The 15,990-nt window shown below is 59.9% G+C and overlaps 2 protein-coding genes across 3 annotated transcripts in view; one reads left to right on the top strand and one right to left on the bottom strand.

Moving 5' to 3' along the window:
• The window catches only part of PITPNM1 (phosphatidylinositol transfer protein, membrane-associated 1), a 12,101-nt gene extending 3,070 nt beyond the window's left edge, over window positions 1-9,031 (top strand). The window contains exons 5-24 of one of the 2 annotated variants that reach the window (XM_008572102.1): window positions 970-1,296; window positions 1,376-1,471; window positions 1,552-1,659; window positions 2,286-2,347; window positions 2,451-2,701; window positions 3,000-3,189; window positions 3,311-3,418; window positions 3,634-3,657; window positions 3,787-3,791; window positions 3,876-4,081; window positions 4,554-4,724; window positions 5,289-5,453; window positions 5,720-5,868; window positions 5,981-6,091; window positions 6,444-6,560; window positions 6,741-6,889; window positions 6,977-7,126; window positions 7,210-7,393; window positions 7,714-7,842; window positions 8,531-9,031. In XM_008572102.1, the coding sequence (XP_008570324.1) occupies window positions 970-1,296; window positions 1,376-1,471; window positions 1,552-1,659; window positions 2,286-2,347; window positions 2,451-2,701; window positions 3,000-3,189; window positions 3,311-3,418; window positions 3,634-3,657; window positions 3,787-3,791; window positions 3,876-4,081; window positions 4,554-4,724; window positions 5,289-5,453; window positions 5,720-5,868; window positions 5,981-6,091; window positions 6,444-6,560; window positions 6,741-6,889; window positions 6,977-7,126; window positions 7,210-7,393; window positions 7,714-7,842; window positions 8,531-8,794 (2,966 nt within the window). In that variant the 3' untranslated portion in view covers window positions 8,795-9,031. Of the gene's footprint in view, window positions 1-969; window positions 1,297-1,375; window positions 1,472-1,551; window positions 1,660-2,285; window positions 2,348-2,450; window positions 2,702-2,999; window positions 3,190-3,310; window positions 3,419-3,633; window positions 3,792-3,875; window positions 4,082-4,553; window positions 4,725-5,288; window positions 5,454-5,719; window positions 5,869-5,980; window positions 6,092-6,443; window positions 6,561-6,740; window positions 6,890-6,976; window positions 7,127-7,209; window positions 7,394-7,713; window positions 7,843-8,530 lie in introns of both variants that reach the window. The other variant, XM_008572101.1, reaches the window with a different exon arrangement.
• A 551-nt stretch (window positions 9,032-9,582) lies between these two features.
• Window positions 9,583-15,732, bottom strand: AIP (aryl hydrocarbon receptor interacting protein). Its single transcript, XM_008572099.1, has 6 exons — window positions 15,494-15,732; window positions 12,747-12,926; window positions 11,231-11,419; window positions 10,444-10,620; window positions 10,224-10,365; window positions 9,583-9,899 (listed from the first exon to the last, which is right to left on the bottom strand). Exons 1-6 carry the CDS (start codon window positions 15,590-15,592, stop codon window positions 9,694-9,696), a joined length of 993 nt encoding a protein of 330 aa, XP_008570321.1. The 5' UTR covers window positions 15,593-15,732; the 3' UTR covers window positions 9,583-9,693.
• Between the last annotated feature and the right edge of the window lie 258 nt (window positions 15,733-15,990).

Here is a 15,990-nt window from a genome sequence, read left to right as displayed (position 1 = left end):
AGCTCAGCCCTGCCTCACCTCACAGGTCTAAGGGTGGGCCACCTCTACATAGAAGGACGATCCCCAGGTGGGGGAGTTTAGCAGCTTGGGTTCTGCTCCCCCTCTGAACCCCCCCCCCCATGGCACCGCCAGCAAGCCCCTGGCCCTCTCTGCACCTTAATTTTCCCTTCTGTAAATGAAAAGGTTGGGCCAGATAGTAAGAGCTAATATTGACTGAGTGATCACAACATACCAGATCCTTTGCTAATCACTTTTTGTGCAAGATCTTTAACTCCCATAACACCCCATGAGGTAAGGACTATTATTATTCCCATTTTACAGATGAGAAAATTTAGCTTAGAGAGTAATACAGATTCCGTGTCTTGCATTTGGAAAAATACCAAAAAGCACAAATAAGAAAATTAAAATCACCCACACATAACAACTATTAAGATTCTGATATATTTCCTTCCAGAAGTTTATAATTCAACCATTATTACTTTATTTCCTAGAAATTTAAGAGTTTCTAACTTTATTGCTCTGATTAAGATGAAAATATCCCAGAATGGGTATCATGTTTCTCTTCAACCTCCATCGAGCGCCAACACTTCCATTAACACCTTCATTAACCATCAACAATTTCATTAACTGTTAATGCCTTAATTAACCGTTAACTTCTCAGAAGTCAGCAGGAAGCCAGCTGAAAGCAAGCAAGAGCTAGCAGTGGTTCCAGCTTCTGCAGTGATGGGGTGGGGTCTGTTCTCCGAGTTAGGGTGTCCAAACAGCTAGGAGAGGCAGTCGGGAGAGAGAGAAGAGGGGCAAGAAAACAAATGCCCTGTTTCCACTCCCATCCCCTGGGTAGCGCTGGCCCTGCCCTACTTTGTGGCTCTGGGTGGGTGGTGTGCCCAGGGGAGCCATTACCCAACCTCGAGGGCCGGCTGCAGTGGCAGGGAGAAGGGGGGCATGGTTATGATGCCCAGGCATCTGCAGGTCTGCGTCGAGTGATGCTGCGGGCCCATCGCCAGGCCTGGTGCTGGCAGGACGAGTGGACAGAGCTGAGCATGGCTGACATCCGGGCACTGGAGGAAGAGACCGCCCGCATGCTGGCCCAGCGCATGGCCAAGTGCAACTCGGGCAGTGAAGGGCCCGAGGCCCAGCCCCCCAGGAAACCAAGCACTGAGGCCCGATCTGGGGCCAGCAACGCTGGCACCCCCGATGGTCCTGAGGCCCCCCCTGACCCCGATGCCTCGCCAGACACCAGCTTTGGGAAGCAATGGTCCTCATCCTCCCGTTCCTCCTACTCATCCCAACACGGAGGTGAGGCAGGGCACAGGGATGGGAGGGAGCGTCCCTCCCCAGGCTGGGCTTCCAGGCTAAGGCCGAGCCGGCCCTGCAGGGGGTGTGTCTCCCCAGAGCCTGTCCGAGTGGCGTATGCAGAACATCGCCCGGGACTCTGAGAACAGCTCTGAGGAGGAGTTCTTTGATGCCCACGGTCAGCACCAAGGCCCTGTTTGTGGGGAGGGATCCTGAGCAGCTCCTCCCACCCCTAAACACAGCCCCCTGTCCCCTCAGAAGGCTTCTCGGACAGCGACGAGGTCTTCCCCAAAGAGATGACCAAGTGGAACTCCAATGACTTCATTGACGCCTTTGCCTCCCCAACAGAGGCAGAGGGGGTGCCAGGTAAAGACCCCATATGCAGCTGGGACTCAGAACAAGTCAGTCATAAGTTTAATGTGGTCCATTAAGATGATCGTCACAGATGAATAACGAGTGGATGATGGACACGTGGATGATGAGAGTGTAGTCGAGGTTCAGACGTAGCACAAAGAAGGGAGGAATTAATTTGGAGTCCAGGAAGCTTCCTGTAGGAGGTGTTGTCTACACTGGGTTTTGAAGGATTGGACCAGCACTGTCCAGCTTTCTGTGATGATGGAAATGTTCCCGATCTGTGCTGCCTGATACGGTAGCCACTAGCCACACGAGGCTCTCAAGCGCTTGAAATGTGGCTGGTGTGGTGAGGAACTGCATTTTTTATCGTATTATAATTCATTTAAATGTAAATAGCCACATGCGGCTGGTGGCCACCGCATAGGACAGGGCAGGACTGGAAGTCTGCCATAGGCGTTGTGTGAGAGGCAGTCCTGACCATGCAGGAGCAGCTCGGGCAAAGGCCTGGAAACGCGGGAGGACCTGTAAGAGCTGGAGCGGGGAGAAGTTGGGGGGAGATGGGGCGGCTGGGGCTGTGCCAGATAAGGGGGTCCCACTAATCCCCTCGGTCCCCTCACTGGCTTTCCCCTGCCTTACAGACTGTGGAACTGAGGCAGCTAAAGGCATGGAGGACGGGGCCCGAGCACCCAGGGGCTCGGAGGCAAGTATGGTCAAGCCACCCCACGTAGACATTCTGCCCACTGGCCCTTGCAGCCACTGCTCTGACACCCCAGCACCCCATTGCACCCCATTGCACCCTACAGGGCCCAGATGGAGCCGTGGAGCTGGGGGCCGAGGCATGCGCAGTCCACGCCCTCTTCCTCATCCTGCACAGTGGCAACATCCTGGACTCGGGTCCTGGAGACGCCAACTCCAAGCAGGCGGACGTGCAGACGCTGAGCTCAGCCTTCGAGGCCATCACCCGCATCCATTTCCCTGAGGCCCTGGGCCATGTGGCGCTGCGACTGGTGCCCTGCCCACCCATCTGCGCCGCCGCCTATGCCCTTGTCTCCAAGTACTGGCCAGGGGTGGAGAGGCGGGGGACACACAGGGTCCCCAAGGCGCGGACTTCTCGGATCAGGGAGATGCCATGTGGGGAGGGGTCAGGGTCAGGAAGCCAGACACCTGGGTCAATCACTGACATGGTTGGACTTGTTTCCGGTCAATGGCTCCACCTCCAATGCCTCTTGGGTGCTGACACTCCCCACAAAGGACCCATGGTGCCAGGGCTTGCCTGCCAGCCAAGGGGACATGGGTGGCAGTACTGAGGCTGGAGGCCCCCCACCCACCCACCACACCCCTTCCTCCTGCAGCCTGAGCCCCTACAGTCACGACGGTGACAGCCTGTCCCGCTCCCAGGACCACATTCCACTGGCTGCCCTGCCACTATTGGCCACCTCATCCTCCCGCTACCAGGGTGCTGTGGCCACTGTCATCGCCCGCACCAACCAGACGTACGCGGCCTTTCTGCGCTCCTCTGAGGGCACCGGCTTCTGCGGGCAGGTCAGGGGTCAGCGACATTTCTGGGAAGCAATGCTTCAGCTGCCCTCCACTGCAGCCCCAGCTGTGGCCTAGCCAGGGTAGTGACAAGGCCTCATTCAGCGATGCCCACCCTCTCTCCCAGGTGGTGCTGATTGGAGATGGCGTTGGTGGCATCCTGGGCTTTGACGCACTCTGCCACAGCACCAGCATGAGCACCGGGAGTCGGGGCAGCAGCCGCCGTGGGAGCATGGTCAGTGTGACCGAACCCAGCCTCCTCAGGAGGGGGATTTTCTCTCTCCATCTCTATGCCTCTGCCCCCTGAAATGTGACCTCTGCTGCCTCCTTAGTTCTTGTCTCCTCTGGGACTCTGCCCTGCTCACCCCCCAAGCCTCTCTTCACTTCCAGATAAGTAGAAATTGAATGGTCTCCAGGCCTAAGGATGTTTCTGTTCTCTGCTCCATCTAGAACAATGAGCTGCTCTCCCCGGAGGTAGGCCCGTTGCGGGACCCACTGGCAGATGGGGTGGAGGGGCTGGGTCGGGCCAGCCCAGAACCCTCAGCCCTGCCTGCCCAGCGCACCTCCAGCGACTTGGCCGGTCCTGAGCCTGAGGGCTCTCAGAACAGGTGACATCCGTGCACCACCACCCCTGCCCAGGACGGGTGCTGGACGTCGGAGGCACCAGCGCTGAGCACTCCCCTCCCCCACAGCCTGCAGGCAGCCGCTGCAACCGCCTCCTCGGGGGAGCCCCGGCGGGCAAGCACAGCCTCCTGCCCTCCCGCTGCCAGTTCCGAGGCTCCCGACGGCCCCACCAGTGCTGCCCGCCTCGACTTCAAGGTCTCCGGCTTCTTCCTCTTCGGCTCCCCACTGGGCTTGGTGCTGGCTCTGCGCAAAACCGTGATGCCCGCCTTGGAGGGTGAGCCCTTGGGGGCGGGGGACACTCTCGGTCTTTTGTCTGCCCCTCTTCTCTCCTCTGGCCTTTCATCTCACCTAAGACTCTGCATTATTATTGCTATTCCCCACGGTACAAGTTAAGTGGCCTGGCTAGAGAAAGGGAACCTGAGGCCCAGAAGGAAGAGACTTGCCTCGGCCAAGTTTCCCAAAGTGCACTGGGAGGAACTTCACACGAGATGTTCTGCATGAGAAGAGGTCCATTTGTGCAGGAAATGCTTCACCCTGAACCACAGCAGCCAACTGAAGGCTCTGATCTCTTAGCCAAGGGACCTGTGTCATGTGAAGCAGGACCCTAGTGACCTCCCAGGGAGTGCAGTTTGGGAAGTGCTGACTCAGGGTCACACAGCATGTCAAGGTGCTGCTTCCATACCCCCTGCCTTCCAGAATGCCCAGCTGAACCCCTTCCCACCTTTCTCTGTCTCCTGGGTACCCAGTGGCCCAGATGCGCCCAGCCTGCGAGCAGATCTACAACCTCTTCCACGCGGCCGACCCCTGCGCCTCCCGCCTCGAGCCTCTGCTGGCCCCCAAGTTCCAGGCCATCGCCCCACTGGCTGTTCCCCGCTATCAGAAGTTCCCCCTGGGAGATGGCTCATCCCTGCTTCTAGGTACACCCCCGAGCAAGATAAAGGGAAGGAGGAGAGGGCACTGCCAGGGAGGAAGGAGGTAGCAGAAGATACGTGGTAGTTCCCACATCGTGGCTAACCTCTCATGTCACCACTCCCAGGACCCGGGAGTCCTTCCCTGGGGGGTTTGGATCCCCAGGACCTTCTGACCTTCTGTGCCCAGGAGTAGGGGGCAGTGGTGGTGACTAAACTAGAGAGAGGAGGCAGAATGGGGCAGTGATATGGGCCATGTATAGGGACACATGCAGCCGGTACGCAGTGGCCCCGTGAGACAAGCGGGCCTGTGTTGGGCACGGGTGTGCATGCGTTTGGGGAGGTGGTGACAGGCATTCTGGCAGGAATGCAGCTGGCTGCGGGAGTGAGCTAAGGAAGGAGAATGTCCCCTACATTTCACTTCCACCCAGATGCGGGGCACTGCAGCCACAGCCAAGACCTGACCAGGGAGGGCTGGCAGGACGATGGTGGCTGAGCTGTCCTGGACCCCGGGTGAGAAGACAGGAGGGCAACCTGGCCCAGCCTGCTGCTGAGGTTGTCCCTCCTCCCCAGCCGACACTCTGCAGACCCACTCAGGCCTCTTTCTGGAGGAGCTGGAGATGCTGGTGCCCTCAACGCCCACCTCGGCCAGCGGTGCCTTCTGGAAGGGCAGTGAGTTAGGCACTGAGCCACCGGCCCAGCCAGCTGCCCCCAGCAGCACCAGTGAGGTGGTTAAGAGTGAGTCGGCCAGCCACTGGCCCGGGCAGTCCAGGGGCTGGGGGGGGTGCTTATGGGGGCAGGATGGGTGGGCCTATTCCACTTCCAAAGCCCAGCTGAACGACCCCTTCGCCAGCATTTACTGGGGACCCCCCTCCCCCAGCACCCAGCCTGGACTTGGCAAAAAGCAGGCTTGGCAGAAAGGAGGGAGGGAAGCGCACCCAAGGGCTGGGCAGATGGGCACGGGCAGGAGGCCACCCTGACTCACTGCCTGCGTGGCCGTGCAGTCCTGGAGCGCTGGTGGGGGACCAAGAGGATCGACTACTCGCTGTACTGCCCCGAGGCGCTCACCGCCTTTCCCACCGTCACGCTGCCCCACCTCTTCCACGCCAGCTACTGGGAGTCGGCGGACGTGGTGGCCTTCATCCTGCGCCAGGTGCGCCGGGGACGTGGGATGGGAAATGGGAGCCGGACGAGGACTGTGGGTTGGGGGAGGGCAGCCCCACTCCCGTCCCCGCCGCCCCATTCACGCCGCGTGTCCTGCGCAGGTGATCGAGAAGGAGCGGCCCCAGCTGGCCGAGTGCGAGGAGCCGTCCATCTACAGCCCGGCCTTCCCCAGGGAGAAGTGGCAGCGCAAACGCACGCAGGTCAAGATCCGGGTAGGCGCCCCGCTGTCTCTCCCACCCCTGCCCCATCCCCCGTGTCCCGGACCCTCCTCCTCACTGCCTTGCCCCTGCCCTCCCGGGACCCTGGGTCTCCTCCCCGGCCCCCCGACCTCCGCTCAAGTCAGTCTGGCTCCGTGCTCACCCCGCCCGGCCTCGTCCTCTGCCTCCGTCCCCCAGAGCCGCAGTCCGCACCCAGCCACTCACCGCCCCGGGGGTCCGCAGAAGCGCACGGCCCCGGGGCCTCCTCCAGGCGCCGCCCCGGACGTGAAAGCCCATTCCCGCTCCCAGCTCCGCCAGCATCCCCATCCTTTCCTGGCCTTGGGCTCACGCCTTCTCCTCCCGCCAGAACGTCACTTCCAACCACCGGGCGAGCGACACGGTGGTGTGCGAGGGCCGCCCCCAAGTGCTGAACGCGCGCTTCATGTACGGGCCCTTGGACGTGGTCACACTCACCGGAGAGAAGGTCAGGACCCAGAGGCCTGGCCCCTGGTCTCCCCGGCCCCTCCTCCTGTCCCCGGAACAGCCCCTGGTCTAGCAGGTTGCGTCCCCAACCACTGGCCCACCTCTGCTGTCCTGCACTCAGGGTTAGGGGGTGCCCCGGGGCTCTGCCCCCATGGGCCTTTCTGCCCTCTCCTCTCGCCAGGTGGATGTCTACGTCATGACTCAGCCGCTGTCGGGCAAGTGGATCCACTTTGGCACCGAGGTCACCAACAGCTCCGGCCGCCTCACCTTCCCGGTGCCCCCAGAGCGTGCCCTGGGCATCGGCGTCTACCCGGTGCGCATGGTGGTCAGGTGAGCACGGGCACCCGGGCGTCCGCGGGGCGGGGCGGGGCTCCATCTGGCTTGGCCCCGCACCAATCAGCCTCCCATGGGCTGCAGGGGCGACCACACCTACGCGGAGTGCTGCCTGACGGTGGTGGCCCGTGGCACGGAGGCCGTGGTTTTCAGCATCGACGGCTCCTTCACTGCCAGCGTCTCCATCATGGGCAGCGACCCCAAGGTGCGCGCTGGCGCCGTGGATGTGGTCAGGTAGGAGCCACCGCCACCCAGCTCGGCGTGGTGACCGGCCCCATCCCCCGCCGGTGGAGCTGACCACCGTCCCCACCTCGCAGGCACTGGCAGGACGCAGGCTACCTGATCGTGTACGTAACGGGCCGGCCTGATATGCAGAAGCACCGCGTGGTGGCCTGGCTGTCCCAGCACAACTTCCCTCACGGCGTCGTCTCCTTCTGCGACGGACTCACCCACGACCCGCTGCGCCAGAAGGCGATGTTTCTGCAGAGCTTGGTGCAGGAGGTGTGGTGGCTGGGGACGGTCCCCACTCTGCTCTCGCCCCGGGCCGTACGACAGCCCATCTGCTCCCCCATCCCCAGACCTTTTCTGACTGTAAAGTCCCCTATGGTCCTGCCCTTGTAGCCCAAGGGACCCCTTATCCTTGGGTCCCTCCTGAGGAGATTCGCTTGGTCCCGCCCTGGTCAGTGACTAGACCTTCTGTCCCCGCCTCCGTCTGGCCAGCCCCGCCCCTAAAACAATCTGGCTGGGGAAGCCCAGCAGACCCCGCCCCCCGCCACAATGCTCCGCCCCCCGGGGTGGCTGAGTGGCCTCTCCCGCCACAGGTAGAACTGAACATCGTGGCCGGCTATGGGTCCCCCAAAGACGTGGCTGTATATGCGGCGCTGGGCCTGTCCCCAAGCCAGACCTACATCGTGGGCCGCGCTGTGCGGAAGCTGCAGGCGCAGTGCCAGGTGAGGGCCAAGTGCCAGGACCCACCAGGGAGCAGGAGCCTGGGTCTGAGGCCATAAGGACCAGCCATGTGTTAAGACGCCCCGGGGGTGGCGGGAGGTGGGGGCAGGGGCAGATGTGAGGAGGCCTCACTGGCCTCAGGGAAGCTGGGCTCCTCCTAGGACAGGAGTCATGAGCAGCTTGGAACTGCTGGGCCGCCCAGCAAACCAGAGGTGATAAGCCAGGCTGGAGTGGGTTCAAGACTTCCAGTGCTGGTTCCACTCCACCATGGCCTTGGGTGGGGGCCTTGACCTTTCTGAGCCTCAGTTTCCTGTCTGTAAGATAGAAACGATAATGGCACTGACCTCATCAGATTATCACGAAGATCACACCGTTTACTACACATCAACAGGCACAGGGCTGGGCAAAAAGCAAGTGCTAGGTAAACGTTAGCTGCTATTTTCCCTCCAGGATCCCACTTTACAGATGAGGAGATTGAGGTTCAGATGGGCAGGGGTAGTAGAGCCAAGGGGCTCCAGCCTGGGTTCCTATCTATTGAGAAGGCTTCAGGCTGGGCTGCAGCTGGCCTGTCATCCAGCCAGCACTACCCACTTCCCCCGCCCTGCCTCAGGAGCCTACAGAAGGCAGGAGAGGGTAGCACATGGGCCCTAGGTCGGCTGTCCCCTCAGCCCTGCCCACCTCTGCCCACAGTTCCTGTCAGATGGCTACGTGGCCCACCTGGGCCAGCTGGAGGCGGGCTCCCACTCTCATGCCCCCTCAGGACCTGCAAGGGCTGCCTTGGCCAAGAGCAGCTATGGCGTGGCGGCCCCTGTGGACTTCCTCCGCAAACAGAGCCAGCTGCTTCGCTCAAGGGGTCCCAGCCAGGTGGAGCGTGAGGCCCCGGGGACGCCGCCCACCACCCTGGCACGGGGCAAGGCCCGCAGCGTCAGCCTCAAGTTGGACAGCGAAGAGTGAGGCCCACACTGTGGCTGGACCTGGGTTATTTATTGACACACTTGGGGTCCCAGGCAGCAGCGTGTGGGAGGCTGGGGTCTTTGGCCCCGTCCCCACGCTCTGCCTTTTGAATGCCTCCCAGCGTTACTTCTTTCATGTGGGGGACCAGCCCCGGCAAAGGGAGGATGGCACGGGCAAGGGCCCAGAGGCTTTTCCAGTATGTGTAAACCCATGAAAATAAACACCACCGGCATCCCACCCGACTGCTTACTGCCTGGCGTCACAGGGCAGCCAGGGACACAAGTGCAGGGATGGGCCAGGACCTGCCCAGAGTCATGCAGCAGGTCGGGGCAGGGCCAGGATAGGGGCTCTGTCCTTTGCTCTTCCCAGGTTGTCTGTCCACCCCATCCCAACCCCTCCCACCTCAGCCAGGCTTTGAGTTGGCAGGAGCCACCCTCAGCCCAGACAGCTTCTCACTGAGGGACCATGGGGCCAGCGGCTAGAGGGGGAGGGCTGCACTGGGGGACCCCCTCACGCAGGCACCAAGCTACCTGGCTTGTACCCGTTTTATGTCCCGCTTAAGATGAGAGGTTCATGGGGCACCCCAGCCCTGCTGGCGAGAGACACTTCCTTTGTGACAGCTCGTCATCCTCATTTCTCCATCAGGGACGCCAAGGCCCACAGGTCTCAGAGCTGGTGAAGGGGGGCAAGGATGAGAACCCTGACCGTTTTCCTCCCAAGGGTCACCCAAGTGCCAGGAAATGCAGGTGATAGCCTGGCACTCCAAAGAGACCAGCTCGGCAAACCCAAGAGAGATAAATAAGGCCTTTATATACAGAGAAGCACAGGCCAGCGGGAGCAGCCAAGCGGGCAGCGGCAGCAGTGGCCTTGGCGGGGTAGGGCAGGGCCACATGGCCATATCAGTGGGAGAAGATGCCCCGGAAGCGGGCCTTGTCCTCCTCATCCTTCTGCCGGATCCGTGCCTCCAGGGCCCGCAGCTCTCGGCTCACCAAGGGTGCCAGAGCCGGGTCCAGCTCTAGCACCTTGGCAAAGTCAGCCTGGGCCTCCTGGGCATTCCACACCGCCGCGTGGGCCTTGCCCCGCTTGAAGTAGGCCTTGATGTTGTCTGCAGGGGAGGGCAGCGGACAGCAGACATGCAAGGGCGTGAGGGGGTGTCAACCAGCACCTCATCTCCTTGCACCATGGGCCCATCACAGGGGAGAGGCCTTCCTGACCGGATGATGCCACCTGCCCCCGCCCCAATGACACCCTTCACGCTTCACTCACTGGCACAACAGGGGCATGGCCCTGCCTGGGTGGGTGGTATTTGATCGGGCTCCTTTGGGAGCTCAGAATGGGTGATGTCAAAGGTTGGGTCTTGAGCCCCAAAGCCCGGTGGTGACGGGGAGGAGAAGGCCGCTGTCCTGGCTGCCCAGTGCCCGGCGCTCACCGTCATACTTGTTGAGGATGGAGGAGCAGTGGTCCAGCACTTCGTAATACTCCTCGGCCACCAGCTTGCACTGACAGTAGTTGAGCAGCAGCGGGGTGATCTGCTGGTCCAGCTGGATCCAGTCAGGGGACCCAGGCTGCTCCTAGGGAAAAGAGGTTGAGACCGAGACCCCTGGCTCCACCTCACCCCTCCACTGCCCACCGCCACCTGCAGGCAGCACCTTCATCTGCAGGTTCTTGAGGCAGGCGATGGCGTCGTAGTACTTGGTGGCAGCCTCCCTCACATGCCCCTCACGGTACAGCCGGTTGCCCTCCTGGTGTATGAGCGGCACTGCCTTTGCCTTCTCCTCGTCTGTCATTGCCCACGGGTCCTGCTGGTACGTTCCAGGGTTCTCCACCTGCCGGGGCACAGGCCAGATCACAGTGGGCCCGGGGGCACCACAGCTTTACCAGTGGCAGGGCCGACAGCATCCAGGCTGGCCGGGCCCCCAGACATCACATGCCAGAAGCAGTCACTAGTTCATGCACTGACCAGTCAGCAAACATTTCTGTGGCACCTCCTACGTGCACAGCACTGTGCCAGGTACTAAGAACAGAATGGCGGACAAGATGGGGAAAATCCCTGCCTCACAGAGCTCATGTTCCATGGGAAGATGCCCCAGACGGATGAGGCAACACATAAACTCCTCGGTGACTTCAAAGCATGGCAGGGCTGGGAAGGAAATGGTCAGCTCAGGGGCAGAGAAGAGAGGAGGTGGGCTGGGCTGGGTAGGCCTCTTGAAGGAGGTGTATTTGAGACCTGGAGGAGGAGGAGGGGCCACAGGAGGGAGACCCAGGGGGACTGCCAGGATCCCGCTGAGGTGTTCTTGTACCTGTCTCCCATCCCCCAACAGTCCAGCTAATGATCACACCACCGCCCCTGGGTGGGCAGGCAGGCAGAGCCAGCACCTGCTCTGAGGCTGGGCAGTGGTGGCCTGGGGAGGTGCCCGGGGCTCAGCGGCCTCTCACCTTAAGCATCTCAATGTGGAAGATGAGAGGCTGGGGGTTCTGCTGCAGGGCATCCAGGTCGGCATGACCCAGAGAGCTGTGCTCATGCATCTGGGCGATGCCGCAGCAGTGCCGCTGGCCCTCCAGGGGGTCCTTGCCCGCAGCAATGTTGCGGAGACTCTTGGCCACCAGTGGATACAGGACCACGTGCTGCAGGAGGGCAAGTGGGCGCCAGAGGCTCTATCAGTGTGGGCTGGCTGGTCACTGGGTCCAAGAGGCCCAGCCCCCTCTCCCATCACCATCTGAGAAAGGACACCAAGGCCCAGAGTGGGGCAGCAACTGGCCCAGGGCCCCCCAGCCCATTGAAACTCAGGAGGAGGACGCCAGCCTCTCAGCCCTCTCCCAGTGAAGCCCCCAGCTTCTGCCCTACTCTCTGGCCACCAGACCAAGCCCCCACCCCCCACCTCACGCACACACACGCACACTCCTACCATCAGCTCTGTTCTCCCCGTCCTTACAGGTCCAGTGGAATTCTTACTTCTGCCTCCTCTTCTCCTCCCAGGGATGCAGCCCACAAGCTGGACTCCTCACCATTACTGGGGCCTCCCACATTCTATTCCCAGCACCTCTTCCTTCTCCTCCACCCCACTCCCACCCCATTCAGGGCCTATCTCAGAGTTGGGCCCACAGCAGCAACTTCGAAACCCTTAAGGGAGATGGGAATAGGGGACCTAGTGTCTAAACTTTCACTTGGAAAAGCTTCTGGGATGGTGGGAATCAGTCTACTCCCACCCCAGTCTATACTCCTCGCACTCTCCCGTTGTGTGCACGGAGGCTGACTGCTGGTAACATCGTCCGGCACATATTTCCTAAGTTTTGGCTCTGGGCTGGCCCATGGGGGCACTTTGAAACTAGAGGTAAACAGGCCAGATCCCTGCTCTGCAGTAGATAGGACCAGGCAGAAAACAAGATCCTGGCCATGCAGGGCATGAGGATTGGAGGACCCACAGGAGGGGTTCAAGCCAACCACTAGCTTCCTGGGGGTGGGGACCCAGGAATTAGCTTTGAAGCATGAGAAAGGATCTTGACTAATAAGAAGAATGGGAAGGAAAGACAGAGAGGCTGACGAGAAGGGGAGACTAGCAGGGGCCAGACGCTGAAGGGCGATGCAAACAGCCATTGCTTATGCTCTATCTTGATGGTGACCAGCAGCCATAGAGGTTTTTGTTTTGTTTTGCTTTGGAACCCTTGACCTTGGTGTTATAACACCACACTCTGACGACCTGAGCTACCCAGCCAGCCCGTGGAGCCACAGAGGTCTGAAGCAAACTGGTGTCAGGTCATTCGCATTTAAAAATGAGTTCCCTGTCTGCAATCTGGCTAATGGACAGAAGAAGGTGGAATAGAGGCCAGGACGCCAATCAGGAGACTGGCGTGGTGGTCTGGACTTGCTGGTGGCCTCGCCAGGGCAAGGGCCTTAGAGATGGGTAATGGGGCATGGTTGGACAGACACTGCAGACAGGTGCAGGACAGAGACCTTGATGTCACAGAGGAACTGGGCGATCTCCCCTTCACGCATGGTGCACACGATGGTCTCCCAAACAGGCAGCTTGAACTTCTTGCCGATGATGAGCTCCATGGGCTTGCCACGTGCCCGGCTGTCATCCAGCACTGTGCCCTCATCGTCACTGTGCAGCGTCCGGTAGTGGAACGTGGCCTGCAGGCCACATGTGAGATCAGACAAGGGCTCATACTGTCACCCGACCCCCAAGGACAAGTCCAACCCCCAGCTACAGTTGGCACAAGGGACAGGGCTCATGCAGGGGTCACCACCTGATCTCACACCTGGCTTTACCCCACCACCCCAGTGAGAAGTAAAGGGTCTAAGTCACATGGCTGGCTAGTGGATGTCTAGGCAGGGACAAGAGACCAAGCAGTCTGACTCCAATCGTTCCTTCAACAAATACTTACTGAGTATCTACTGTGCCCAAGCTCTGTGCTGTCAGAGTGAACAAAAACGGACAAAAGTCCCAGGCCCCGTGGAGCTCATGTGGAACTTCCAGAGGAGGGAGATGGGCCTCAAACAAAACAATGTGCTGTCAGGTGAGTGCTTTGCTAAGGAGGCTTAGTTTAAACAGTGGTGAGGGAGACTCTCTAAGGAGGCAAGACTTAAACAGAGATTGGAAGGAACTAAGGAAGAGAACAAGCCAGGCAGATACTGGGGTAGGAACTTTCTAGGCCAAAAGAACAGCAAGTGCAAAAGCATTGCAGTGGGGCAGCGTGTGGTATGTTAAAGAAGCAGCAAGGCCAGCATGGCAGAAGGGTGAGCTATGGGGTCACAGGGCCAGCAGGGATGGGCCTCACAGGGCCTGTAGGCTGTTGTGAGGACTGAGATGGGACCCTCTGGATGCCTCCAACCAGAAGAGGGACATGCTCTGACGTGGGTTCTGCTGCTGGGATGAGAACAGATTATACAGGGGCAAGGACAGAGACAGGAAGCAGAGTTAGGAGGTTCCTGCAAAAAACTAGGGCACAGATGAGGGTGGCCTGGAGCGGAATGGTGATGGCAGAAATGGTAGAAGTGTCCAGCTCCAGGCTGGATTTGGAGGATTTGCTGCGGGATGTGAGAGGATGGCAGGACCACAAACACGCCAGTGTTTTTGGCCTGAGCAACCAGAAGGTTGGAGGTGCCCTTAAGTGAGATAGAGAAGTCTTGGGTAGAACAGGTTGAGTTTCACTTGCCAGCCAGACATCCAGGTGGAGATGGGGAGTAGGGAGCTGGATGCCAAGTTAAGGGAGAGGTAAAGGCCAGAGATATGTGTTTGGGACTAATCCCAGCATGGAGAGTTTTAAAGAGATGAGACCGGATGAGATCATCTTGGGGTAAGTGCAGAGAGAAGAGGTCCTAAGACTCAACCTCAACAGGATATGGTTAGAGGAGCCCACACTCTTAACTGCCACACTATGCTGATCCTCTGAGCTTGGTTTCCACATCAGTAAAATGCAGTCAAGAATAGTACCTATCTCACGTTGTAGGAAATGAAGGAAACGAACTTGTGAAGCAGGTAGTACAATGCTCCCATAGTAAGCACTCAATCAACGCCGGCGATTGGTTATTTAACATTACCTGTTCCTGTTCCTTGGGTGCCACTGCTCACAGATCTTCACTACATCACAGATCTTCACTACATTTATGATACTGTCTCATTCTGGTGTCTGTTTTGTCCAGGATCTCTCTTCCAAGGCCACCAACCCCCCAGCCCAAGGGGCATGCACCCACACCACACACCCTCTCTTCCTGTGCTACAGATGGTCACTAGAGCCATGCAGCTCCCCTCTGCTCTCACACTCGGCACAGCGCTGGCCGAGGAGCAGGCGCTCACTCACAGTAGCTCTTACTTTCAGTGTCCCTGATACCAGCCAGGATCTTCATTCGTTCTTTCAATATGCTTGTTCTGCCTGACTACTCTGCTGGGCCGGAGCAGGCGCTCACTCACAGTAGCTCTTACTTTCGGTGTCCCTGACACCAGCCAGGATCTTCATTCGTTCTTTCAATATGCTTGTTCTGCCTGACTACTCTGCTGGGCACGGGGGGTGGCCCTGGGAAGCTCCCTACTCTACAGACAAGTGGCAACTGGGAGAGGCACTCCGGGAGGAGGGAACTGCATGAGCAGAAGCAGGGAAGCCTGGAGATGTCTGAGGGAGGGGGTTGGAGAGGCTGGAGCTGGGGACATTGATATATGGAAAGGAGGAAGGCAGGACGTTCTTTACTTTCCAGCCCTCATCTGTCCCAAGCGAGGCCTAGAGCAGTCGGAAAGCTGCCAAAGTGTTCCAGTCTGGCAGACCTGGTCTCTGGGCCGGTTCTCTGGGTTTGCGTGATCCGAGGCCTCAGTTTCCCATCTAAACGACCGGGGTTGGCCTAAGAGTCTTCAGAAGGCCTTTCCATCCATAAAAGATCAGGAACCTTGAAAACCACGTGCTGCGGGGCGACTCCCGGGTCCCAGAGTTCCTCCAGCGCCAGGTCCCCCCAAGTCCTGAGCTCAGACACCACCACCCGATCCGCAACCTGCTCGGGACGACCCGGAGGTCAACCCAGGAGGCGGGGCAGACGCACCCAAATATCCCCCACTTAAATTCAGACCAATCAGCGTCGAGCTCCGCATGGGAGCGGTGGGGTCACTGGCCGCTGCGACCTGGGCATGCGCAACCTCTCGCCTAAGGCCTCCTCCCGCCTCGCATGCGCACCACGCCGCAGGAGGGGAAAGGGCAGGAGGGGATACGAACCTTGGTCCCATCCTGAAAGCCAGGGAGCTCTCCTCGGCCCTCCTGTATCACACGCTTTTGGATCCCGTCCTCCCGTAGTCTTGCGATGGTATCCGCCATCCTCCTTCTCCGCTGCTCTCTTTCGGCAACTTCCGGACTCGCTCGGTAGCTTCCGGACCTGCTTCGGCAACTCCTAGCGCCTCGGCCGCTTCCGAGCTAGCGCCATTTTGACTGAGGGCAGAAGCCGAAAAGGGACGGGACGTGGAAGTGGATGGTGATTGGTTCTCTGCGCGCGGCCCATCGCATGGGTCCGCCCAGGGGCGGGGCCTGAGAATGTCTGAGGGCGGTACCCGAGCCTGTCAGAGGGGCGGGGCCTGAGAATGTCTGAGGGCGGGACCCGAGCCTGTCAGAGGGGCGGGGCCTGGGTCTGCCAGGAAGGCGGGCGGGACCGTCCCCAGCAGTTGTCATTGAAGTAATCTGGACCGTGGCCCTTAAAGTTGTAGATGTGACACCAAGGT

This window comes from Galeopterus variegatus, unplaced genomic scaffold (assembly GCF_000696425.1).
Source record: "Galeopterus variegatus unplaced genomic scaffold, G_variegatus-3.0.2 Scaffold752, whole genome shotgun sequence".
Lineage (NCBI taxonomy): Eukaryota > Metazoa > Chordata > Mammalia > Dermoptera > Cynocephalidae > Galeopterus > Galeopterus variegatus.
This window is presented reverse-complemented; position numbering and strand designations above follow the sequence as displayed.